Source organism: Esox lucius, chromosome 15 (genome assembly GCF_011004845.1).
Source record: "Esox lucius isolate fEsoLuc1 chromosome 15, fEsoLuc1.pri, whole genome shotgun sequence".
NCBI lineage: Eukaryota > Metazoa > Chordata > Actinopteri > Esociformes > Esocidae > Esox > Esox lucius.
The window spans coordinates 33,708,567-33,728,888 of NC_047583.1; the positions used below are offsets into that span (position 1 = coordinate 33,708,567).

At 41.4% G+C, this 20,322-nt stretch overlaps 1 protein-coding gene across 2 annotated transcripts in view; it reads right to left on the reverse strand.

Moving 5' to 3' along the window:
* Nucleotides 1-20,322, reverse strand: part of zfand3 (zinc finger, AN1-type domain 3) — a 79,831-nt gene that overhangs the window by 21,413 nt on the left and 38,096 nt on the right. Inside the window, exons 2-5 of one of the 2 annotated variants that reach the window (XM_013132537.4) lie at nt 19,043-19,083; nt 18,216-18,404; nt 6,616-6,681; nt 444-626 (exon numbers count right to left, since the gene is read on the reverse strand). In XM_013132537.4, the coding sequence (XP_012987991.1) occupies nt 444-626; nt 6,616-6,681; nt 18,216-18,404; nt 19,043-19,083 (479 nt within the window). The remainder of the gene's footprint in view (nt 1-443; nt 627-6,615; nt 6,682-18,215; nt 18,405-19,042; nt 19,084-20,322) is intronic. The other variant, XM_020044749.3, reaches the window with a different exon arrangement.

The following is a 20,322-nucleotide window of genomic DNA, read 5'->3' on the forward strand; positions in this document are numbered from 1 at the left end:
CTATTCTTTCCTGCACCAGCAGGCTCAGGAACTGTTTCTTTCCAGCTACAGTAACCCTGCTGAACTCTATGACAGCACTAACCATACACACCCTCCCACCGCTTAGTACTGCCACTTAGGGACCTTGTTGCACTACTCTCTTTGCACTCTTCACTGTACTACTGGACATCGCTTTGCAAAGTCTTATAAGGACGTGTATAATTGTTACATGTACATGGCTACCTCAGGAACCTCATTGCTGCTATCCCTGGATTTTAGTTGCACATGATCCCTTGCACTCTCAATTTGCCTTCATTGCACATTTTGAATTGCCATTTGTAACTGCTGAAATCCTAATGAACCGGAACAAAAACAATATTGTTTCACCAGTGAACTGCTGAAACAACAAAACAATTTGTCAGAAGTTAAAAACATGCTATATGTGTGTGCTCATTGGTACTGACCACAACGGCAGGAGCCCAGCTCTTGTTGTACCAGCTCCAACTTCATTTGGCACTGGTGGCAGCGCCGTCGGCTCCTCTGCTTGGATGATGACGATGTTGATGACGAAGACGACTCCCCAGACCCAGTGCCGTCATGTACCCGCGCCTGTTTCTCTGGGGATGCGTCGTTTTCTGATTCTGACGCTGCTTATGTATACATTAAAGATTGTGATGTGGGGGACACAAAAACAACATACCAATCCATTAAAAGTTGACCCCACTTTCATTGAAATAGAATGTGTTCTTATTCATCATGTTCTATATTATAACAAATCTCCCTTTGGTGACCCCCAGACATTTTTTTTTGTAGCTCAAAACAATAAATAATAAACATAAATACAATAACAAAGAGGGAAGGCATAACCTGTCCACTAAGAAACACCCTGTGTTGCGAAAGGTTTTGCCATGTTTTGCTAATTTTGCTAATAAACACACAAGAGCTCAGCCGATTGATTGGCCAGGTGGAATAATTTGGGCTGATTTGAGGTTTCAGATCAATCAGTGTACACCGATTATGACCACTACTGTTTTTTGGTGTGGGGGAGGCGGATTAAAATGACATAGCAATCTACAAGGAGGCTGCGTCACGCGTCCTTGTATATAAGTTGCTAGCTGGCATGAAATGTATTTATCAGAAAACAACAAATGATAACTTATTCGCTAGTTAGCTACACATGGTCAGTTGTTACTAGCTTAATTAGCATGAATTGCGTTGCGTATAATAATTGCAAAGCCTGTTAATTTATAATTAAATAACGGCCTACATCAACTTTGCCAAACCGTTGCTGGTTTCACAAAAGCGCATTTGCGAAGAAAGCTCAACCACTGCGGAAATGTTAATTGTCTAACCATAAACAACAATGCCTTCTTGAAATACACAATTAAAATGTTTTCAAACCTGCACATTTACTAAAAAGACATACCTGAGAGTAGACATTAACCACGGACTTGTCACTTCTCTGGAACATAGCGCAAATGGAGTCATATGCACAAGATTTGTTTTTTGCAGGATTGAATTGAAACCATGGTCTGTCTGCACCACACGCTATCAATGGGCCACCCGACTCGTTGCAAACTGTGCTCTATAGCATTTTAATTTAGCAGCGGTTAATGCCTTTGCTAGCAGCACTTATTGCAATGTGTATGATACAATGTGCTGTTTCGGACTTCAAGCTTAGGCTGGCATCTTTGGTGGTGTAACGAATTTACATTAATAATAATTATTATTGTAATAATAAAGGTATGCCTACTAAATTTTTGTCAGGCAAAACCCAAAAAATTAAGCAAGTGATTTTTGGAAATTAAGACCAACGTGGCCCCTGTACTCGTGCATTTAAGCACCAAAAGAAATTGTTCATCAATTGTTGATTTATCAAGATGTGCCACTAAATAGCTCTGAAACTAAACAGCTGTGTCTTAATGTTTTTGGCACAAATTGCACTGTTACTTGAGGTCCAAACCCTTCGTTTATGCATTTCATTTTGCATTATTTAAATCAAAATTGACCTATTTTTCATATGTATTTGGGAGTAAATCGATTTTATGTATATTTTGTTAAGAAATTACATTAAAAATGTTTGTTTATTCAGTATTGTTGTAATTCTTATTTAATAGGCAATTAAAAATCCTAACCAGTCAACTTCTATAACACACATTTGATTTAGCTAGTCAAGGCTTGGTGATTACTAAATTAGTTGAACCAGGTATACAAGCTCTGGAATACATAAAGTACAAGAACTCCTGAGGGGTCTCATAGGAGAAATATTAAAATAGTTGGTCTAATCAAAGCATATCCACAATTTATATCCTGATAGCATTTCATTAAAAATGGCTGCCAGAATGGAATTGAGAATTTACCTATTAGTCAGGTCTGACTTTTTCCACCTCAATCCCAGAAAATGTTTTCCCTCCCTTGCTGTAGAACAAAGACTTAGGCTTGATAAATCTCAGAAAACTATGCCAAGTTGACTGCTGTGCTACACTATCAAATGGACTGCGGCAAATATCCTAAGGAATCGTCATGTAAGCATACCAAATTGCAACCTACTCACTACCTAGCAGGTGGCACCCTATTTCCTATGTACAATGCTGGGTACAATGTCAGGTGCCATTTAAGACACAGACTCGCTTGTATTTCCCGAGCCTCAGTACTTTTTTTAATGCCTTCAATTGGCTGGCTGTTGGACCAACTCATGAAAGGGATAAGGAGAGCCTCTGCTCAGGGTCAAACGGTAACTTTCTTTTTTTCATTGGCACTATCGGGCCAGTTGTGCTGAAATCTACAGGTTCAGACTGTATTTGTACTGCCCCGAACTGAATTAAAGAATACAGCACTAGTTGGTTGAGTGGCTTCTTGTGTGTCACTGCTAGCAAGCTCTTAGACAGGCGTAGTTAACAAGCCATGTGTGTATGGTTTCTCTATCCATATTCAACTGACTAGGTCATGGCCGTAGTCCGTGAATGGTTTCTCCCTCTTCACAACGGTTGTAATTTGTTTTTCAATTTGGTTACGTGCCACCTAATTCATTCGGAGCAGGAAGAAGTTCATTGGTGCAGCCGCAGGGTTGTCAAAAGCCTGTTTGGCCACAATATACGAGACATGCTGCAGGGCCTTAAGAGTGGGTCTTCGGGTCTTATCGTCTTTTGTCAGGAACGCATAACATGTTCCAACGTGTTCCTTGCCATTATCGTTTTCGACCCATGGAACCTATTCTTCCCACGAAACGATTGCTTTTGCTTTAACTCGTACGATACCATATTTGGGTATTGCTCTAGAATGCATTAAGAATTATGATTGGTCCAAACGGATGACTCCACGAATATTATTGGTCAAAAAAGATGACACCGGTACGGTACCAGACTGAGGGGGGAGAAAAAGCACCACAGACGCATTTTAATGTATAAAAAAGTGAAAATCGCAGCAGGAAGACAAAGATGACAAGCACATGTTTTAATATGATACTATGAAATTACATGGGGAAATTGAGCGCTGGCCACTACGGGCCAGTGACTATCTTTGTTTTCTGGCCTGATGTTAGGTCTTACTGACACTGTGTTATGTAATAACTTGACAAAATGTAATTCATTTTCACTTCATTATGTAATAACACCCACATTTTGTAGTAATCTGCCAATTTTGTAATAAACAGCTTGAATGCAATACGTAATCAATCTCTATGCATTTTGTAATATATTATTACATAATGCAGTGATTATTACAAAATGTTTTGTAATAAAAAAAATGGGGATGAAAGTGTAATAATATGGTGCATTATGCAATAACCAACCAAAATTGATGTTTTCATTCATTAAAATCGACAACGGTGTTTATTTGTATTTTGTTTTTATTTGTATTTTTCTGGGAGTTGTTCAACAGACTTTGTTTCTTTGGCCTAAAATGTATGGTCAATTACAACCTCTACATACATTTTAACTTCAGATAGAGTAATGTACTTACAAAGCATTTTAACAGTTCTATTTGTTGAATTGTGAATAATTACGTATGGTATACAGTGGTGTACGGAAGGGACGATAGACAATGTTAGTACCATTTGTCATGGAAAATACTAACGATTATGACATCGTGAAAAAAGTCCATAATCAGGATAATCGTAAATCAGAATAATCCTCACGAGTGACTTGAAAAAGCTCTGCCAGTCGCTGAAGTGTCCCTAACTAGTTGTTTTATTCATTAAGTGGAGCATATCTCAACTCACATTGTACTATGCCACTAAACCTCTGCACTGTATTGTCAATGAAGCTGAATGGCTCTGCTAGCTGGCAATGTAGATATTTAAATGTTCTTGTAATTATGTGTGTTTACTTTATGCATTCTAGCATGAATCATACTAACTCAAAATTATTTAGAAAATATTCTACTAATCGACAGAAACTAACTGTATTGGCCAAAACTACATCAAGTGTCACTGTATTCTTAATTTAATAGAAATTGTACTTGTAAGTTCAAAAGCATGACACTCAGTGTTATACTGGCACAAGCAAAGTATTGGTATACACACAAATGTCAGGACGAACATGCATGCGTGCGTGCGTGCACACACACAGCTCTGCCATTAAGGATTATGCAAATTTTGACTATACAGAAAGAGTCAAAAAATGGTTGCACAACAAAAGACCAATATGGAACAGTAAATTCTTTCAAGTTTTTTATTCTCTCAATGCCCAATTACGGTATATTTAGGCAAAGAATATGTACCACACTGTAGGGGTTGACAACACTTTGAATGAACATTTAGACTATTAAATACTTAAACATCTCACTGGGTGAGAAAATGGACATGTGTCGTGAGAGCATATGAAAAGTTTCAAGTCTCTGAGTCTCGCAGTCAATGCGTGAGAACTGGCAGCCCTCATGATCACATTGTAAATTTATGCAGGCCTATTAGGCCTACTTTCTACCAAGCCATAGCAAAAAAAAACTTACCAAAAAACAAGAGTAAATAAACATGGAAATGTTTAAACTATTCCTATGAATACATTCCTATGACATTAAACAGAGTGAAGTAAAACAAATTGTTCCCGTCAGAAACTTTCTAAGACCAATATTATGTTCTAGGCTAGCGAGTGTTGTCATTGCTAACAAGCACAAGGTTTGAGCTACTCTACAGTAAACTCTAAATAAGAGAAACTCTAAATCCAGTGCTTTGCAGAGAAATAACATTCTAGTCCTACTCAATATCATACCTTTCAACATGCTGCTTTTCAAATAGTGGCCAGTGATAGACACCACACCTTATTCTCCTTCTCCCAAAGCAATTCAAAAACATTCATAGCACATTTTTCATACACAGTGGAAATCCAAGGTGCTTTACAACTTTAGATTAAAAGACAGTTTATGAAAGAGAGGCAATTCATATATTAGTAGACTATTTGTAAGCAAAGTTGATTTATAAGAACAATTAATAAATAGTGGTGCAGTTAAAAACAACTTTTTAAATAAATGTTTAAAGGACTCAAGTATCTTAACTAAAAGCATCCATGATCAGTGTGGTTTTGAGTCCTGAAAAGTTTTTGAGGGTTAGGCTACTTTTAAAATAGACAGGGAGTCTGGTCCAGAGATGCGAGCATGGGTTGCTTCACCCAGTTTAGCCCTGGCAACTCACCAAGTTTAGCCCCAAGTAGCATTGCCTTGTATTCAATTCTGAGGCTGACAGGAAGCAAGTGACTTAGGAATCGGGGAGATGTGGTCTGACATTTTAGTTCCGGTAAGAACTCTAGCTGCTACATTTTGAATAAGCGGAAGCTTTTTGATGGTCTTTTTGGGGAGCCCAGACAAAAGATCATTGCTGTAGTCAACCCTGGAAGAAATAAAAGCTTTTATGTGGCTATTTAGGTGAACTATAACACCAAGGGGGACACAGAGGTTATTGGGGTCTTATTTAAAATTTGAGAAGTTTAATTCAGCTTAATTGTTAAAATTGTAACTGTACACATGAAGACATCCATTTTGGTTGGTTATTACATAACGCAACATATTATTACATTTTCATTAAAAAAAAAGTCCAACTCCCACATTTTGTAATTATCACTGCATTATGTAATAATTTATTAAAAATGTGGGGAAATTAATTACATATTGCATTCAAGCTGTTAATTACAAAATGTGTCAGATTTTTACAAAATACAGGTGTTATTACATAATGAAGTGAAAATGTATTACATTTTGTCAAGTTATTACATAATGCAGTGTTATTACATAATGTTGTTACAGCGCACACCTTTGCAGCCACCCCTTAACGTACAAACCTTAATATGAAGGTCAAATATTACATCCATTCCAAATGACACTGCACAACCTAAGTGATAAATACTTCACTGACATTCTCAATTTGAAATGTGTGTGCACTTTCAAATGACCAGGGAATACAGTTAATGAAAACGACCTAACAAAAGTAGAGTAGCTTACTTTACCAAGTATACCGATATTGCTTCCACTTTACTCTTCCTATTGGGTCAATTAACTTGGCCCTTTTGGATCAATTCACAGTGTTTGATTCCAATTTCCCCCCAACGACACCAGTCTTTTCTCCATTTCGGATCCATTAAATGACAGACGCACAGTGTGAACATGGCCATGTATACAGAAACCAAGTTCTGTCAATGCGTAAGCTACCTGAGTTGGATGGCCGTTTTGTGGGGGTTGATAATGTGCCATGGGCTGTGTCTGTGCTGGAGACTTCTGGAAGAAAAAGAAAGAATGAAGATGGGATGAGAGAAAAAAAAAAATCCTATAGTTAGTGCAATTCATCAAATACAATTCTAGATGGTAATCTTTAAGACTTCTACATGAAGCCATGATGCAATCCAGTAGTCATCCATGTCTTTCAGGAAGGCATTTAATATTAAATAATTATTTGCTTTTGTATACCATGTATTTTTCTGGGAGTTGTTCAACAGACTTATGTTTTTTGGCCTAAAATGTATAGTCAATTACAACCTCTACATACATTTTAACTTCGGACAGAGTGATGCATTTTAACAGTTCTATTTGTTGAATAGTGAATAATTACATATGGCATACAGTGGTGTAGGGAAGGGACGATAGAAAATGTTAGTACTGATTTACTATAATCAGGATAATCGTAAATCAGAATAATCCCCACAAGTGACTTGAAAAAGCTCTGCCAGTCGCTTAAGTGTCCCTAACTAGTTGTTTTATTTATTAAGTGGAGCGTATATCTCAACTCACGTTGTAATATGCCACTAAACCTCTGCACTGTATTGTCTATGAAGCTGAATGGCTCTGCTAGCTGGCAATGTAGACATTTACATTTTCTTGTAATTATGCAAGAAAACCCTTCATATTCTATTGTAATTGCTTTTTAACATAAGGACCGCCAAATGCCTACGTGAACTGGCGTTTGAGTTTGTAATTAAAATAAAACTGCCATTTTGAATGCCACCCTCCTCCTTCCATGATTTTTCCTAAATAGGCGTATATTTTTCCGTTGTCAGAATTCTAAACTGACAAACAGAAAACTATTTATAGACTATTTACCTGTTTTTTTTTTACTCGTTTTCTGACTTAATCCGCCAACAGCCCACGGCACTTAGCGTTGGTACCCAAATGGTGCCCTGAATGCATGATGTCAATGAATGAATGTGCGATACTGCCAGATAAATGATCAGAGCCTTGGTTGAATTTGAATGAACATACAAATGAAATATGATAAGATTACCTTGACCATTCAGCAATTTAATTAGGCTATTCTTGAAACACAATACAAATGATTTAGGCTACTTATCACAATTTTGCTTATTGTGCAATTTTGCTTATTGTGCAGGTTAATTCATCAAATTTTTATCTAAAATAACTTATTCATGTCACCTACAGACAAATCTAATACGACTAGAGCTATGCATTGGCGTTGAAATCAAGAAACCATGCTTTAGGCCTATGTACGGCTATTAATGCGGAAATCCTCTGATCATCGCAAACTGGTCGATAATGTCTGTTATTTTCCCTTTGAGTATTGTGTAAATTTCATTTTGTACATTTGCAGGGCATAAACAAACAAAAATACTATAGCCGGTTCTTAGAAATAATCTTTATGTATTTTTTTAGACCTTCAATACAAACACATTCTTGTATTTTTTCAAATTCATTAACCATTTAAAACAAACAAATTCTGAAATGTTTTATACTATTTTTTTGACTTTTTTCCACTGTATATAGTTTGATGACAACCCAGTAGATGAACTGATGCACTGGCTACATGGTGATGATGTGGAGGATAATGTGTATGCCAATAGCGCGGATTTGTATGCTAATCTCACAGTTGAAGTGTACCTAAAATACAAAATTAGACCTCTCCATGCTTTGTAAGTAGGAAAACGTGCAAAATCGGCAGTGTATCAAATACTTGTTCTACCCACTGTGGGTACACTTCAACTGTGAGAGACGGAATCTAAAACAAAAATCCAGAAAATCAAATTGTATGATTTTTGAATAATTAATTGGCATTTTATTGCATGACAAAAGAATTTGATCACCTACCAACCAGTAAGAATTCCGGCTCTCACAGACCTGTTCTCCAATCATTACCTGTATTAACTGCACCTGTTTGAACTCATTACCTGTATAAAAGACACCTGTCCACTCACTCAATCAAACAGACCAACCTCTCCACAATGGCCAAGACCAGAGAGCTGTGTAAGGACATCAGGGATAAAATTGTAGACCTGCACAAGGCTGCAACGGGCTACAGGACAATAGGCAAGCAGCTTGGTGAGAAGGCAACAACTGTTGGCGCATTTATTAGAACATGCAAGATCTCACCTTGTGGGGCATCAATGATCATGAGAATCTGTCTAAATCTGTGTTAGTGAGCATTTCTCCTTTGCCGAGATAATCTATCCACCTCACAGGTGTGGCATATCAAGATGCTGATTAAACAGCATGATTATTGCACAGGTGTGCCTTAGGCTGGCCACAATAAAAGGCCAGTCTAAAATGTGCAGTTTCACTGTATTGAGGGGGTCCGTGGGGGTCCGAAAACCAGTCAGGATCTGGCATGACCACCATTTGCCTCACGCAGTGCAACACATCTCCTTCGCATAGAGTTGATCAGGTTGTTGATTGTGGCCTGTGGAATGTTGGTCCACTCCTCTTCAATGGCTGTGCGAAGTTGCTGGATATTGGCAGGACCTGGAACACGCTGTCGTATACACCAATCCAGAGCATCCCAAACATGCTCAGTGAGTCTGGTGAGTATGCTGGCCATGCAAGAACTGTGATGTTTTCAGCCTCCAGGAATTGTGTACAGATCCTTGCAACATGGGGATGTGCATTATCATGCTGCAACATGAGGTGATGATTGTGGATGAACGCCTGCCCATACCATAACCCCACCGCCACCATGGGCCACTCGATCCACAACGTTAACATCAGCAAACCGCCCACCCACACGACGCCATACATGCTATCTGCCATCTGCCCTGTACAGGGAAAACCGGGATTCATCCGTGAGGAGAACACCTCTCCAACGTGCCAGACGCCATCGAATGTGAGCATTTGCCCACTGAAGTCCGTTACGACGACGAACTGCAGTCAGGTTGAGACCCCGATGAGGACGACAAGCATGCAGATGAGCTTCCCAGAGATGGTTTCTGACAGTTTGTGCAGAAATTCTTTGGTTATTCAAACCGATTGTTGCAGCAGCTGTCCGGGTGGATGGTCTCTGACGATCTTGGAGGTTCCTGCAGTCAGCATGCCAATTGCACACTCCCTCAAAACTTGCGACAGCTGTGGCATTGTGCTGTGTGATGGAACTGCACATTTTAGAGTGACCTTTCATTGTGGCCAGCCTAAGGCACACCTGTGCCATAATCACACTGTCTAATCAGCATCTTGATATACCACACCTATGAGGTGGATGGATTATCTCAGCAAAAGAGAAAGGCTCACTAACACAGATTTAGGCAGATTTGTGAACAATATTTGAGAGAAATAGGCCTTTTGTGTACATAAAGTCTTTGATCTTTGAGTTCAGCTCATGATAAAAGTTTTGCGTTTATAATTTTGTTCAGTGTATGTTCCAATCCATCCAAGTACTGGCATACTAGTTTACTATACTAAACAGTTCGTAGTTCATCACCCACGAAGTACGTTGGCAACTTGCAGTACATATATAGTATGCGATCGGAGATTAATCAGACACTGTCCTTCCTAGGTGTCCGCTATGTTGGAAAGAAAGGCTGAACAAAATTGGTTGTAGCCAAACTGACAAAAAATGGATAACCAATGGAGAAGCATCATCCACACCTCCCACGACAGCCAGCCCACAGCTTTGGGGTTAAAGTGCAAACGAAGAACTTGTGTTTCAATTAAAATAATATTTTCAAAAGCAAAAAAACAAACACTGGAAATAAAGGGAGCTGTCTAGTCAAACATAGAATGTTGTTGATAGCGAGTTTTGTTTTTAAAAACATTTTCTGTTCAAAATATTGTTTTTGCCCTCTATTACTAAACATATGAATGCAAAACCTATTTTTATTTTTACTTTGAAGTCTTATTTTTGCTTTTAGAACAATTATGTTTGATTGAAAAAAGATCTGCTCGACAAAAAGACACAAATGTACCTCCATAAGGACCCCTAATTACAAAAAGGCCCATTATTTCCATCAGCATGTTATTGGTCTCTCCACGGAGGAAGCGCGAAAATAAACTACTGAGCACAAGTTGAATGCGCTTCAGTGTCAGCCAAGAATGTGTCCTCATGGCGGAGGTCTTTGTCAGATCACAAAATGTACAGCTCTGAATTTTTTTTTAACCACTGCATCTGTTTCTTTCCTTTCCAAAAAAGTTGAAAAGGAAAGTTTTGAGTGAGTAACAGAATCGTTCAATTAGCATTGGTTTCTTCATTTTAACCCTTCTGTTCCTCACTCAAAACCTTCCTTTCCAACTTATTTGGAAAGGAAAGTAAAAGGTGCAGGGTCTTTGAATTGTTTCCAGAGCTGTAGATCTCTTTCTATTTTTTCATAATTTTGTTTATAGTGTAATTGTTAACACTTTCCTAAAATTGCAAGTGACAAGATAAGACAAATAGAATGTAATGTGCACAGGCCAAAATAACAGAGGCTATTTACGTGATCTCCACAATACATAATGCGCACAACATAACCGGGAGCCATTGTAAAGTTATTATAAAGAATCAACACATCAAATAGGCCTATCGTTGCCTAATAAGGCACATAAAATGCATTACCAGAAATAAATGAAATCTACTTTCACCCAAGATCCTCAAAAGACGACTTGAAAAAGCTCTTGACAGTCACAAGTGTACCTGACAACTTATTATATTTTACAAGTGGAACGCACATCTCAAGTTGTAGGCTACTATGCCAGTAAACATCCTCTGCAATGTATTGTCAATGAAGCTGATTGGCTTTGCTAGCAGGAAATCATTTACATTGAGATTTACATGATCTCGCATTAATGCAATAAAGACCTTCATTGTTATTTTATCATAATGGCATTTTTAAATGTACAAGAACAAAAATTATGTAATGGAGAATTGTTATTGGGCTGACAACCTCTTTGTCTCTTAGGTGTCCCCGCCAAGCCCCAGTTTAATCGAGATAAAATCGTAATCCATGATAATTTTGGCCAGGATAATCGTGGCATGAAATACTCACATTGTCCCACCCGTACTGTGCTGCTTAATCTCTGAAGACAGCGATTTTCAGACTCTGCATACTCTCTGACCCTTCTAAACCCTTTTAGACTTGCAGAAACACCAACTTGGCAGCATTCATCTTTTTTTATGAAGGGGACATATTCCCCTCCCTCAATAAATGCCATTCATATTTACTGTACATTTGGCTAACTTGGCATAGTAGCTACTAGGATATTACATCAAATCTCTCTGACAGATCTTCACCTTTAGTACCTTACGTTGCAAGTCGATTGAAGCTGAAGAACGGAATCAATGTGTGACTGACACACCTCTCTCTCTCTTGAGTATCTATGCCAGGACAAATATAAAATGGTCTGTGCAGTTCCACTGTTGCTGGAGAAAATAACATGTGTTTTCAGTTATCACAGACCCTTCTCAACAAACAATAAATAAAGAGAAATTGAGAATTGTTAAACTACCTGTACAAGCATCAGGGAGGTGAAAGGGGAGAGAAACATTCTTGATTGAGATTATAGATGTATTCTTTCCTTCTAAACCAGAGACTGACTAATATAGACATGGGATTCAAGGCTAGTAGACTCGGTGGGCAACCATTACCAATAGGGGTTCGGGTCATTCTGATCACATCACAGCCTCTCGTAGAAAACTGCAATTAAGCAACTACTCAATTTATGACAGATCTCAGACAAGATATTGCAATCCACCTTTACCGACCATTCTACTTTCAAATGTTCGATCCCTGGACAATAAAATGGACAAACAACACGCACAGATTAACTTTCAATGGGATATTGCAAACTGCCGTGTGCTAGCGTTTGTGAAACCAGACTTGTGCGTCACCCCAGGTGGCTTTTCTATCTACCGGTAGGACTGAATGTAGGAGTCAGGTAAAAGTAAGGGCGGAGGGGTCTGCATTATGATTAACTCTTGCTGGGGAACAGAGGTTGCAGTGCTTGCTACACATTGTTCTCCAGACCTGGATCTACTGTCTGTGAAGATACGGACCTTCGGCAGGAATTCAGCTCAGCTATTATCACCGCAGTCTATATACTCTCACAGGAGGATGAAATGCATGCATTGGAACTCCTATATGGAGTAATAAACGAACTAGAGGACGCCCACCCTGAGGAAGCTGCTGTTGTTGTGGTTGGCGATTTTAAAAGCAGATGTGAGTAAAGTTTTACCTGGGGCAAACACCCCTTGAACATTGTTATTTGTAATTTTGCTCCCAGGATCTCCCATCCTATAGACAACACCTAAAACAGGAAAAACAGTTTCTCAGACAGTTCAACACTGGAATGAGGGATCCATTACTGCCCAAGAGGACTGCTTTGATACAACAAATTGGCAGGTATTCTGTGATGCAGCCAATGGGAACCTTGTTGAATACAAAGACTCTGTCTCAGCATATATCTCCAAATGCATCGACGATGTCATCTCGAGGGTCAACGTCAGGACTTTCCATAGCCAAAAGCGCATGTGGAGAGGACTGCGACACATCACAGAATACAAAAGGAAAAACAGTAATGATGCATGTCCCGCCGCATCGCTCCCTGATGAGCTCAACTCCTTCTACGCATGGCGAGCAAAACAATTCCTTCAGTGAGGCTTGCTGAGGACCAGGACGACTACATTATTTCCCTAACCACGGCTGACATGAGGGGAGTTTATAAATAGTGAACCCTCACAAGTCACCAGGGTCAGATGGCTTTCCAGGCCGTGTCCTCAGGGGGTGCGCTGACCAACTAGCGGAGGTTTTCACATCCATATTCAACCTCTCCCTGTCTCGGTCTAGAGTCCCCTCCTGCTTAAAAAAAAACACCATCGTCCCCGTACTGAAGAAACCTTCCATCACCTGCCTGAATGACTACTGCACTGTAGCACTGTCCTCGACCATCATATCTGCTTCACCCTTCCTGACACCTTGGACCGTTTTCAATTCGCATACCACCCCAACAGATCTACAGACGATGCCATCACCCTGACGACACACACCACCAGGGATGGAAATTAGCACCCGCCACCAGCCAAATGCGGGTGATTTTGTGTTGTTGCGGGTAAACTCGCTTCACCTACCGGCCACCGTGGCGGGTAAATAAAGATGGCATACTGTTTCACCCAGACACTTTAGAGGCGGCGCACATAAAAAAAATAATGTGGCGTTACATTGCAGGCGTTAAGAGGTCCGCTGAGAAAACATCTCAGGAGGAGCCAGTGAACAAAGAGGTGAAAGTCAAAAAACTTTTTTTTAAAGAACGATGGAGAAAAGCAGACAATGGGGAGTCCCGCGATTGGTTAGTTTACGACGAGACAAATCTGTTAATGTACTGCTCTGTATGTCGTCAACACTCAGAAGATGCCAAAACTAATGGTTTCATTGTTGGGAGTTACACATTGTCGGTTAAAAACAAGAAAGTGGCTGGTAAAAACATTGAGTGGCTGGTAGATATTGAATTTTTTTTTTATTTCCATCCCTGCACACCACCCTCTCCCACCTGGACTACAGCTCTGCATTCAACACTATTGTGCCCCGCAAGCTTGTTCCTAAGCTCAGGACCCAGGGACTTAACATCTCCTTCTGCAGTTGGATCCCGGACTTTCTTACTGGCAGACTCCAGGTGGTGAGAATGGGCAACCTCACCTCCTCTACATGGACCCTGAGCACAGGGCTGCGTACTCAGCCCCTTCCTATACTCCCTGTTCACGACCATCATTCTAACATCATTCTCAAATTTGCAGATGACACTGCCATCCAGTGTCTCATCTCCAATAACAATGAAAACACTTACAGAGAGGAGATAAAGAACCTGGCTACATGGTGCCAGGACAACAACCTCTCTCTCAACATCTGTAAGAATAAAGAGATGATCATGGACTTCAGGAAGCAGCAGGGGGAGTCATGCCCTCATACACATCAATGGAGCAGAAGTGGAGAGAGTCTCATAATTAAAGTTTCTCAGTGTATTCATCAAGGATGACCTCACTTGGTCCAAAAAATAATACAAAAACGATTATACTTCCTGAGAAGACAAATTATACCATACATGATGCCTGAGGAAAGCATGGAACATCATCAAAGATCACAGCCACCCAGGCTATGGTCTGTTCACACTGCTGCCGTCTGGTAGATGCTACCAGAGCATCAGTGGCATCGGGGCACGTACTTCCAGACACACAGTTTTTCCCCTCAGGCCATAAGGCTCCTCAACCAGTAACACTGATCCATGATCATGATTAGAATATTCCTTTGCATGTACCATTCATAAGCGCATTGCACTCATAAGGTTCTATAATACTCAATGCTTCTACCATACTGTTCATACTCCCCATCCTACCCTTTCAAAATTGATACTATTTCATTCAAAATTGATAAATTCTTTATGTATATTACTGTCATATTCACCATACCATACCACCATACCATCTTCTTCCGCTTCTTCCGGGGCCGGGTCGCGGGGGCAGCAGTCTAAGCAGGGATGCCCAGACCTCCCTCTCCCCAGACACTTCCTCTAGCTCTTCCGGGGGGACACCGAGGCGTTCCCAGGCCAGCCGGGAGACATAGTCCCTCCAGCGTGTCCTAGGTCTTCCCCGGGGTCTCCTCCCGGTGGGACGGGACCGGAACACCTTCCCAGGAAGGCGTTCCGGAGGCATCCGAAAAAGATGCCCAAGCCACCTCAGCTGACCCCTCTCGATGTGGAGGAGCAGCGGCTCTACTCTGAGCTCCTCCCGGGTGACCGAGCTTCTCAACCTATCTCTAAGGGATCGCCCGGCCACCCTGCGGAGAAAGCTCATTTTGGCCGCCTGTATCCGGGATCTTGTCCTTTCGGTCATGACCCAAAGCTCATGACCATAGGTGAGAGTAGGAACGTAGATTGACTGGTAAATCGAGAGCTTGCTGAAGGTCCTGGTTAGAAGGGGCCAACACGACAACATCTGCAAAGAGCAGAGACGAAATTGTGTGGTCCCCAAACCTGACACCCTCCGGCCCCTGGCTGCGCCTAGAAATTCTGTCCATAAAAATTACGAACAGAACCGGTGACAAAGGGCAGCCCTGCCGGAGTCCAACATGCACTGGGAACAAGTCTGACTTACTGCCGGCAATGCGGACCAAGCTCCTGCTTCGGTTGTACAGGGACCTGACAGCCCTTAGCAAAGGACCCAGGACCCCATATTCCCCAAGCACCCTCCACAAGATGCCGCGAGGGACACAGTCAAATGCCTTCTCCAAATCCACAAAACACATGTGGATTGGTTGGGCAAACTCCCATGAACCCTCCAACACCCCGTAGCGGGTATAGAGCTGGTCCAGTGTTCCACGGCCCGGATGAAAACCACACTGTTCCTCCTGAATCCGAGGTTCTACTATCGGCCGTATTCTCCTCTCCAGAACCCTGGCATAGACTTTCCCGGGGAGGCTGAGAAGTGTGATCCCCCTATAGTTGGAACACACCCTCCGGTCCCCCTTCTTAAAAAGAGGGACCACCACCCCGGTCTGCCATCCCAGAGGCACTGTCCCCGACCGTCACGCGATGTTGCACAGGCGTGTCAACCAAGACAGCCCCACAACATCCAGAGACTTGAGGTACTCAGGGCGGATCTCATCCACCCCCGGTGCCTTGCCACCGAGGAGTTTCTTGACCACCTCAGTGACTTCAGCCCGGGTGATGGACGAGTCCACCTCTGAGCCCTCATCCTCTGCTTCCTCAATGGAAGAAGTGACAGCGGGATTGAGGAGATCCTCGAAGTACTCCTTCCACCGCCCGACGACATCCTTGTCATATTCACCATATCTACAATATTCAATACCACTACCAATAGTCCTGCTTGTTTACAGTAATCTTTTTGCCAGACGGCGTAAGCAAAAACGACCTAGAAGAGCAAATGTCTCTTAGTGAGTGACCGAACCGACCGGCCGAGTGACCGACCGGCCGAGTGGCCGACCGAGCGAGCGAGCGACCGACCGAGTGAGCGACCGAGCGTTATGTATATTGTTGCTTTATTATCTAATTTTCTGTCTAGCTATATTTTCGCTAATAGATTCTTCTTAACTCTCACTATGTAGTTGTTGGGTGCAATGTCACAAGAATTTCATTGTGCAGGATGATGCACATTTAACAAATAAACCTTGAAACCATGAATGATTATTTCAGCGATTTACTCTAGATTAGAACACCAAATCATGTATTAGGAATTGTCCGTGCAAAATATGTACACTCACCTAAAGGATTATTAGGAACACCATACTAATTCTGTGTTTGACCCCCTTTCGCCTTCAGAACTGCCTTAATTCTACGTGGCATTGATTCAACAAGGTGCTGAAAGCATTCTTTAGAAATGTTGGCCCGTATTGATAGGATAGCATCTTGCAGTTGATGGAGATTTGTGGGATGCACATCCAGGGCACGAAGCTCCCGTTCTACCACATCCCAAAGATGTTCTATTGGGTTGAGATCTGGTGACTGTGGGGGCCATTTCAGTACAGTGAACTCATTGTCATGTTCAAGAAACCAATTTGAAATGATTCGAGCTTTGTGACATGGTGCATTACCCTGCTGGAAGTAGCCATCAGAGGATGGGTACATGGTGGTCATAAAGGGATGGACATGGTCAGAAACAATGCTCAGGTAGGCCGTGGCATTTAAACGATGCCCAATTGGCACTAAGGGGCCTAAAGTGTGCCAAGAAAACGTCCCCCACACCATTACACCACCACCAGCAGCCTGCACAGTGGTAACAAGGCATGATGGATCCATGTTCTCATTCTGTTTACGCCTAATTCTGACTCTACCATCTGAATGTCTCAACAGAAATCGAGACTCATCAGACCAGGCAACATTTTTCCAGTCTTCAACTGTCCAATATTGGTGAGCTTGTGCAAATTGTACCCTCTTTTTCCTATTTGTAGTGGAGATGAGTGGTACCCGGTGGGGTCTTCTGCTGTTGTAACCCATCCGCCTCAAGGTTGTGCGTGTTGTGGCTTCACAAATGCTTTGCTGGATACCTCGGTTGTAACGAGTGGTTATTTCAGTCAAAGTTGCTCTTCTATCAGCTTGAATCAGTCGGCCCATTCTCCTCTGACCTCTAGCATCAACAAGGTATTTTCGCCCACAGGACTGCCGCATACTGGATGTTTGTCCCTTTTCACACCATTCTTCGTAAACCCTATAAATGGTTGTGTGTGAAAATCCCAGTAACTGAGCAGATTGTGAAATACTCAGACCGGCCCGTCTGGCACCAACAACCATGCCACGCTCAAAATTGCTTAAATCACCTTTCTTTCCCATTCTGACATTCAGTTTGGAGTTCAGGAGATTGTCTTGACCAGGACCACACCCCTAAATGCATTGAAGCAACTGCCATGTGATTGGTTGATTAGATAATTGCATTCATGAGAAATTTAACAGGTGTTCCTAATAATCCTTTAGGTGAGTGTATTTACAGGTGGTCTAGGAAGCACAAAGAAAACTAGCAATCTCTGTCAAGTTATTGGAAATGTACAGTATAAGCAAAGTACATTTTGAAATTACAATTAAACTGACAGCCTTCCAAATCAAGGCCATAGGCCAGCCCTTACCCTCTTGTGCGTGTCGAGGTGTGGCTTCTGTGTCATCTGGCGACGACTCCTCTGAGCTGACCGACAGCGACAGGGATTGGCTACTGCTGGTCTCGCTGCAGAATACAATTGACTGGCTGCTGCTGCTGCTGTTGGAGCTGGGAGGGGGGTTCGAGGCACAGTCCACATCTGGCTGCTTCTTCTCAATGTCTGTCGGTTATACGAAAGTGACAAAGGGAACTTGTGTCTGTACAGTATGTAAGAGAGGAATGCTGGATTCCAACCAGCTCCAGACACTTGAATGTGATTCGAATAGTTTGGATAGGCATAAGCAAACAAGGCAAAAACCGTTGGCATGGTAATATTGGTTTACTATGTGATTCTTCCAGACATGTTTGTGTGCATGTGCATGTGTGTATGATTGAGCATGTGCGACTGTAGGTGAGTGGTTGCACTCTTCATATGCGGCAGGGTAGTGTAACTCAACCATCCAGCAAGGAGGTCTTGCCGAGGTATGTGGTGGAGAGAGATTTTTAAAAGAAAGGCTGCACCATCTCTCTCACTCTCTCCACCTCTTCACACAATCCCCTTGTTTACATACATCTGCCACTCAAAATCCACTCCAGGCCAGCCACGGCAGACAAGGGATTCTGTCCAATCAGGTGCACAATTTTCTCACAGCACATGTACTCACAATCACCCTGATTCTCACATACTTTCTAGATACACACACACCACACACACAAAAATCTTTGGTACTGCTGCATGACACAAAGCTGTTTGCTTTGAACACCCTCTTAACTTGAGAGGAAAGGGGGTGCAGAGAGGGGCTGATTAGACACACCTACCCGCAAAACATTTAGAGCAGAGGTTCATGGTTTCGCTGGACCTAAAAAAGAGAAGAGACCATGATTGATTAGAAAAGATCCCAGGAAGCCTAAGGTGGGCCAAGCCACTGCCTCTGATGAACAAGTACCACTGCAGTATGGGTTCGAATTAGATACAGTGGGGAGAACAAGAATTTGATACACTGCTGATTTTGCAGGTTTTCCCACTTGTATGTAGAAGTCTGTAATTTTTATCACAGGTACTCTTCAACTGTGAGTGACAGAATCTAAAACAAAAATCCAGAAAATCAATTTTGTAGGAAAACCTGCAAAATTGGCAGTGTATCAAATACTTGTTCTCCCCACTGTACATATTATATACATATGTATTGATGCAAATTAATGAAATGAGGTCTATGGAGCAAAATTGAGTTCAAATGTATTGGGGTGGCAAAAAAAATATTTCAAATGCGGTAAAAGTGTATACAATTAACTGGATCTTTTTTGCTGTGATGTTTCCAAACCATTAGGCTTAGAACAAATGGTAATTAGCCCCTGTCTAACTTCAGTCACTGGAACACATAATTTTCATTAATATCTGTGACCATGGCAACATTGAAGTCACCCAGGGAATAACAGATTATTCTGTTTAAATGTATGCAATTCTTAAAATTCTCTCCACAGGTTGTATTGGGAAAGCAGTGCATGGAAAGTCTATGATTTTCACTTTATAATGGTGTGATTCATGGCTAATCAGGTGTGAGATTTCAATTCCTAGATTAAGCCCCGCCTCCATGCCAATAGAGGCTCAAAACTGTGGGAAGAAATTGTAATCATAAGAACAAGCGAACGTTGAAAAAAGTGTTTGAATTAAGACATTTTAAGATCGGACAAGAAAATCCATTTAATGATTTTAGCATACACTTTTTCCACGCTTGAATAAAATGTTTTCATATGATTGAATTTTGTTTTTTCATACTATGAAATATTTCAGTTAGATTTTTCTTTTCTTACAGCTCAGTTTGGCTCCATAAAGGTCAACATGTTTTTATTCACAAGACAGGTGTGCCTTTGCAAGTCCAGTGGGACCTGCCTAATCACTGCTTCACAAATGAGTCTGGCATCCTGCCTCAAAAGGGTTGAGCCTACACCAGTGAGGGCATTATCAGATACTGAAAGATTCAGATAATTAAAATATATAACAAAAAAAGCTGATTTCCACCCCAAAAGCCCTTCTAAGTTGTCGTTTGATACTACCCTGCGCAATTGGAAAGAATCACACACTATGGAAACCCAGCTCT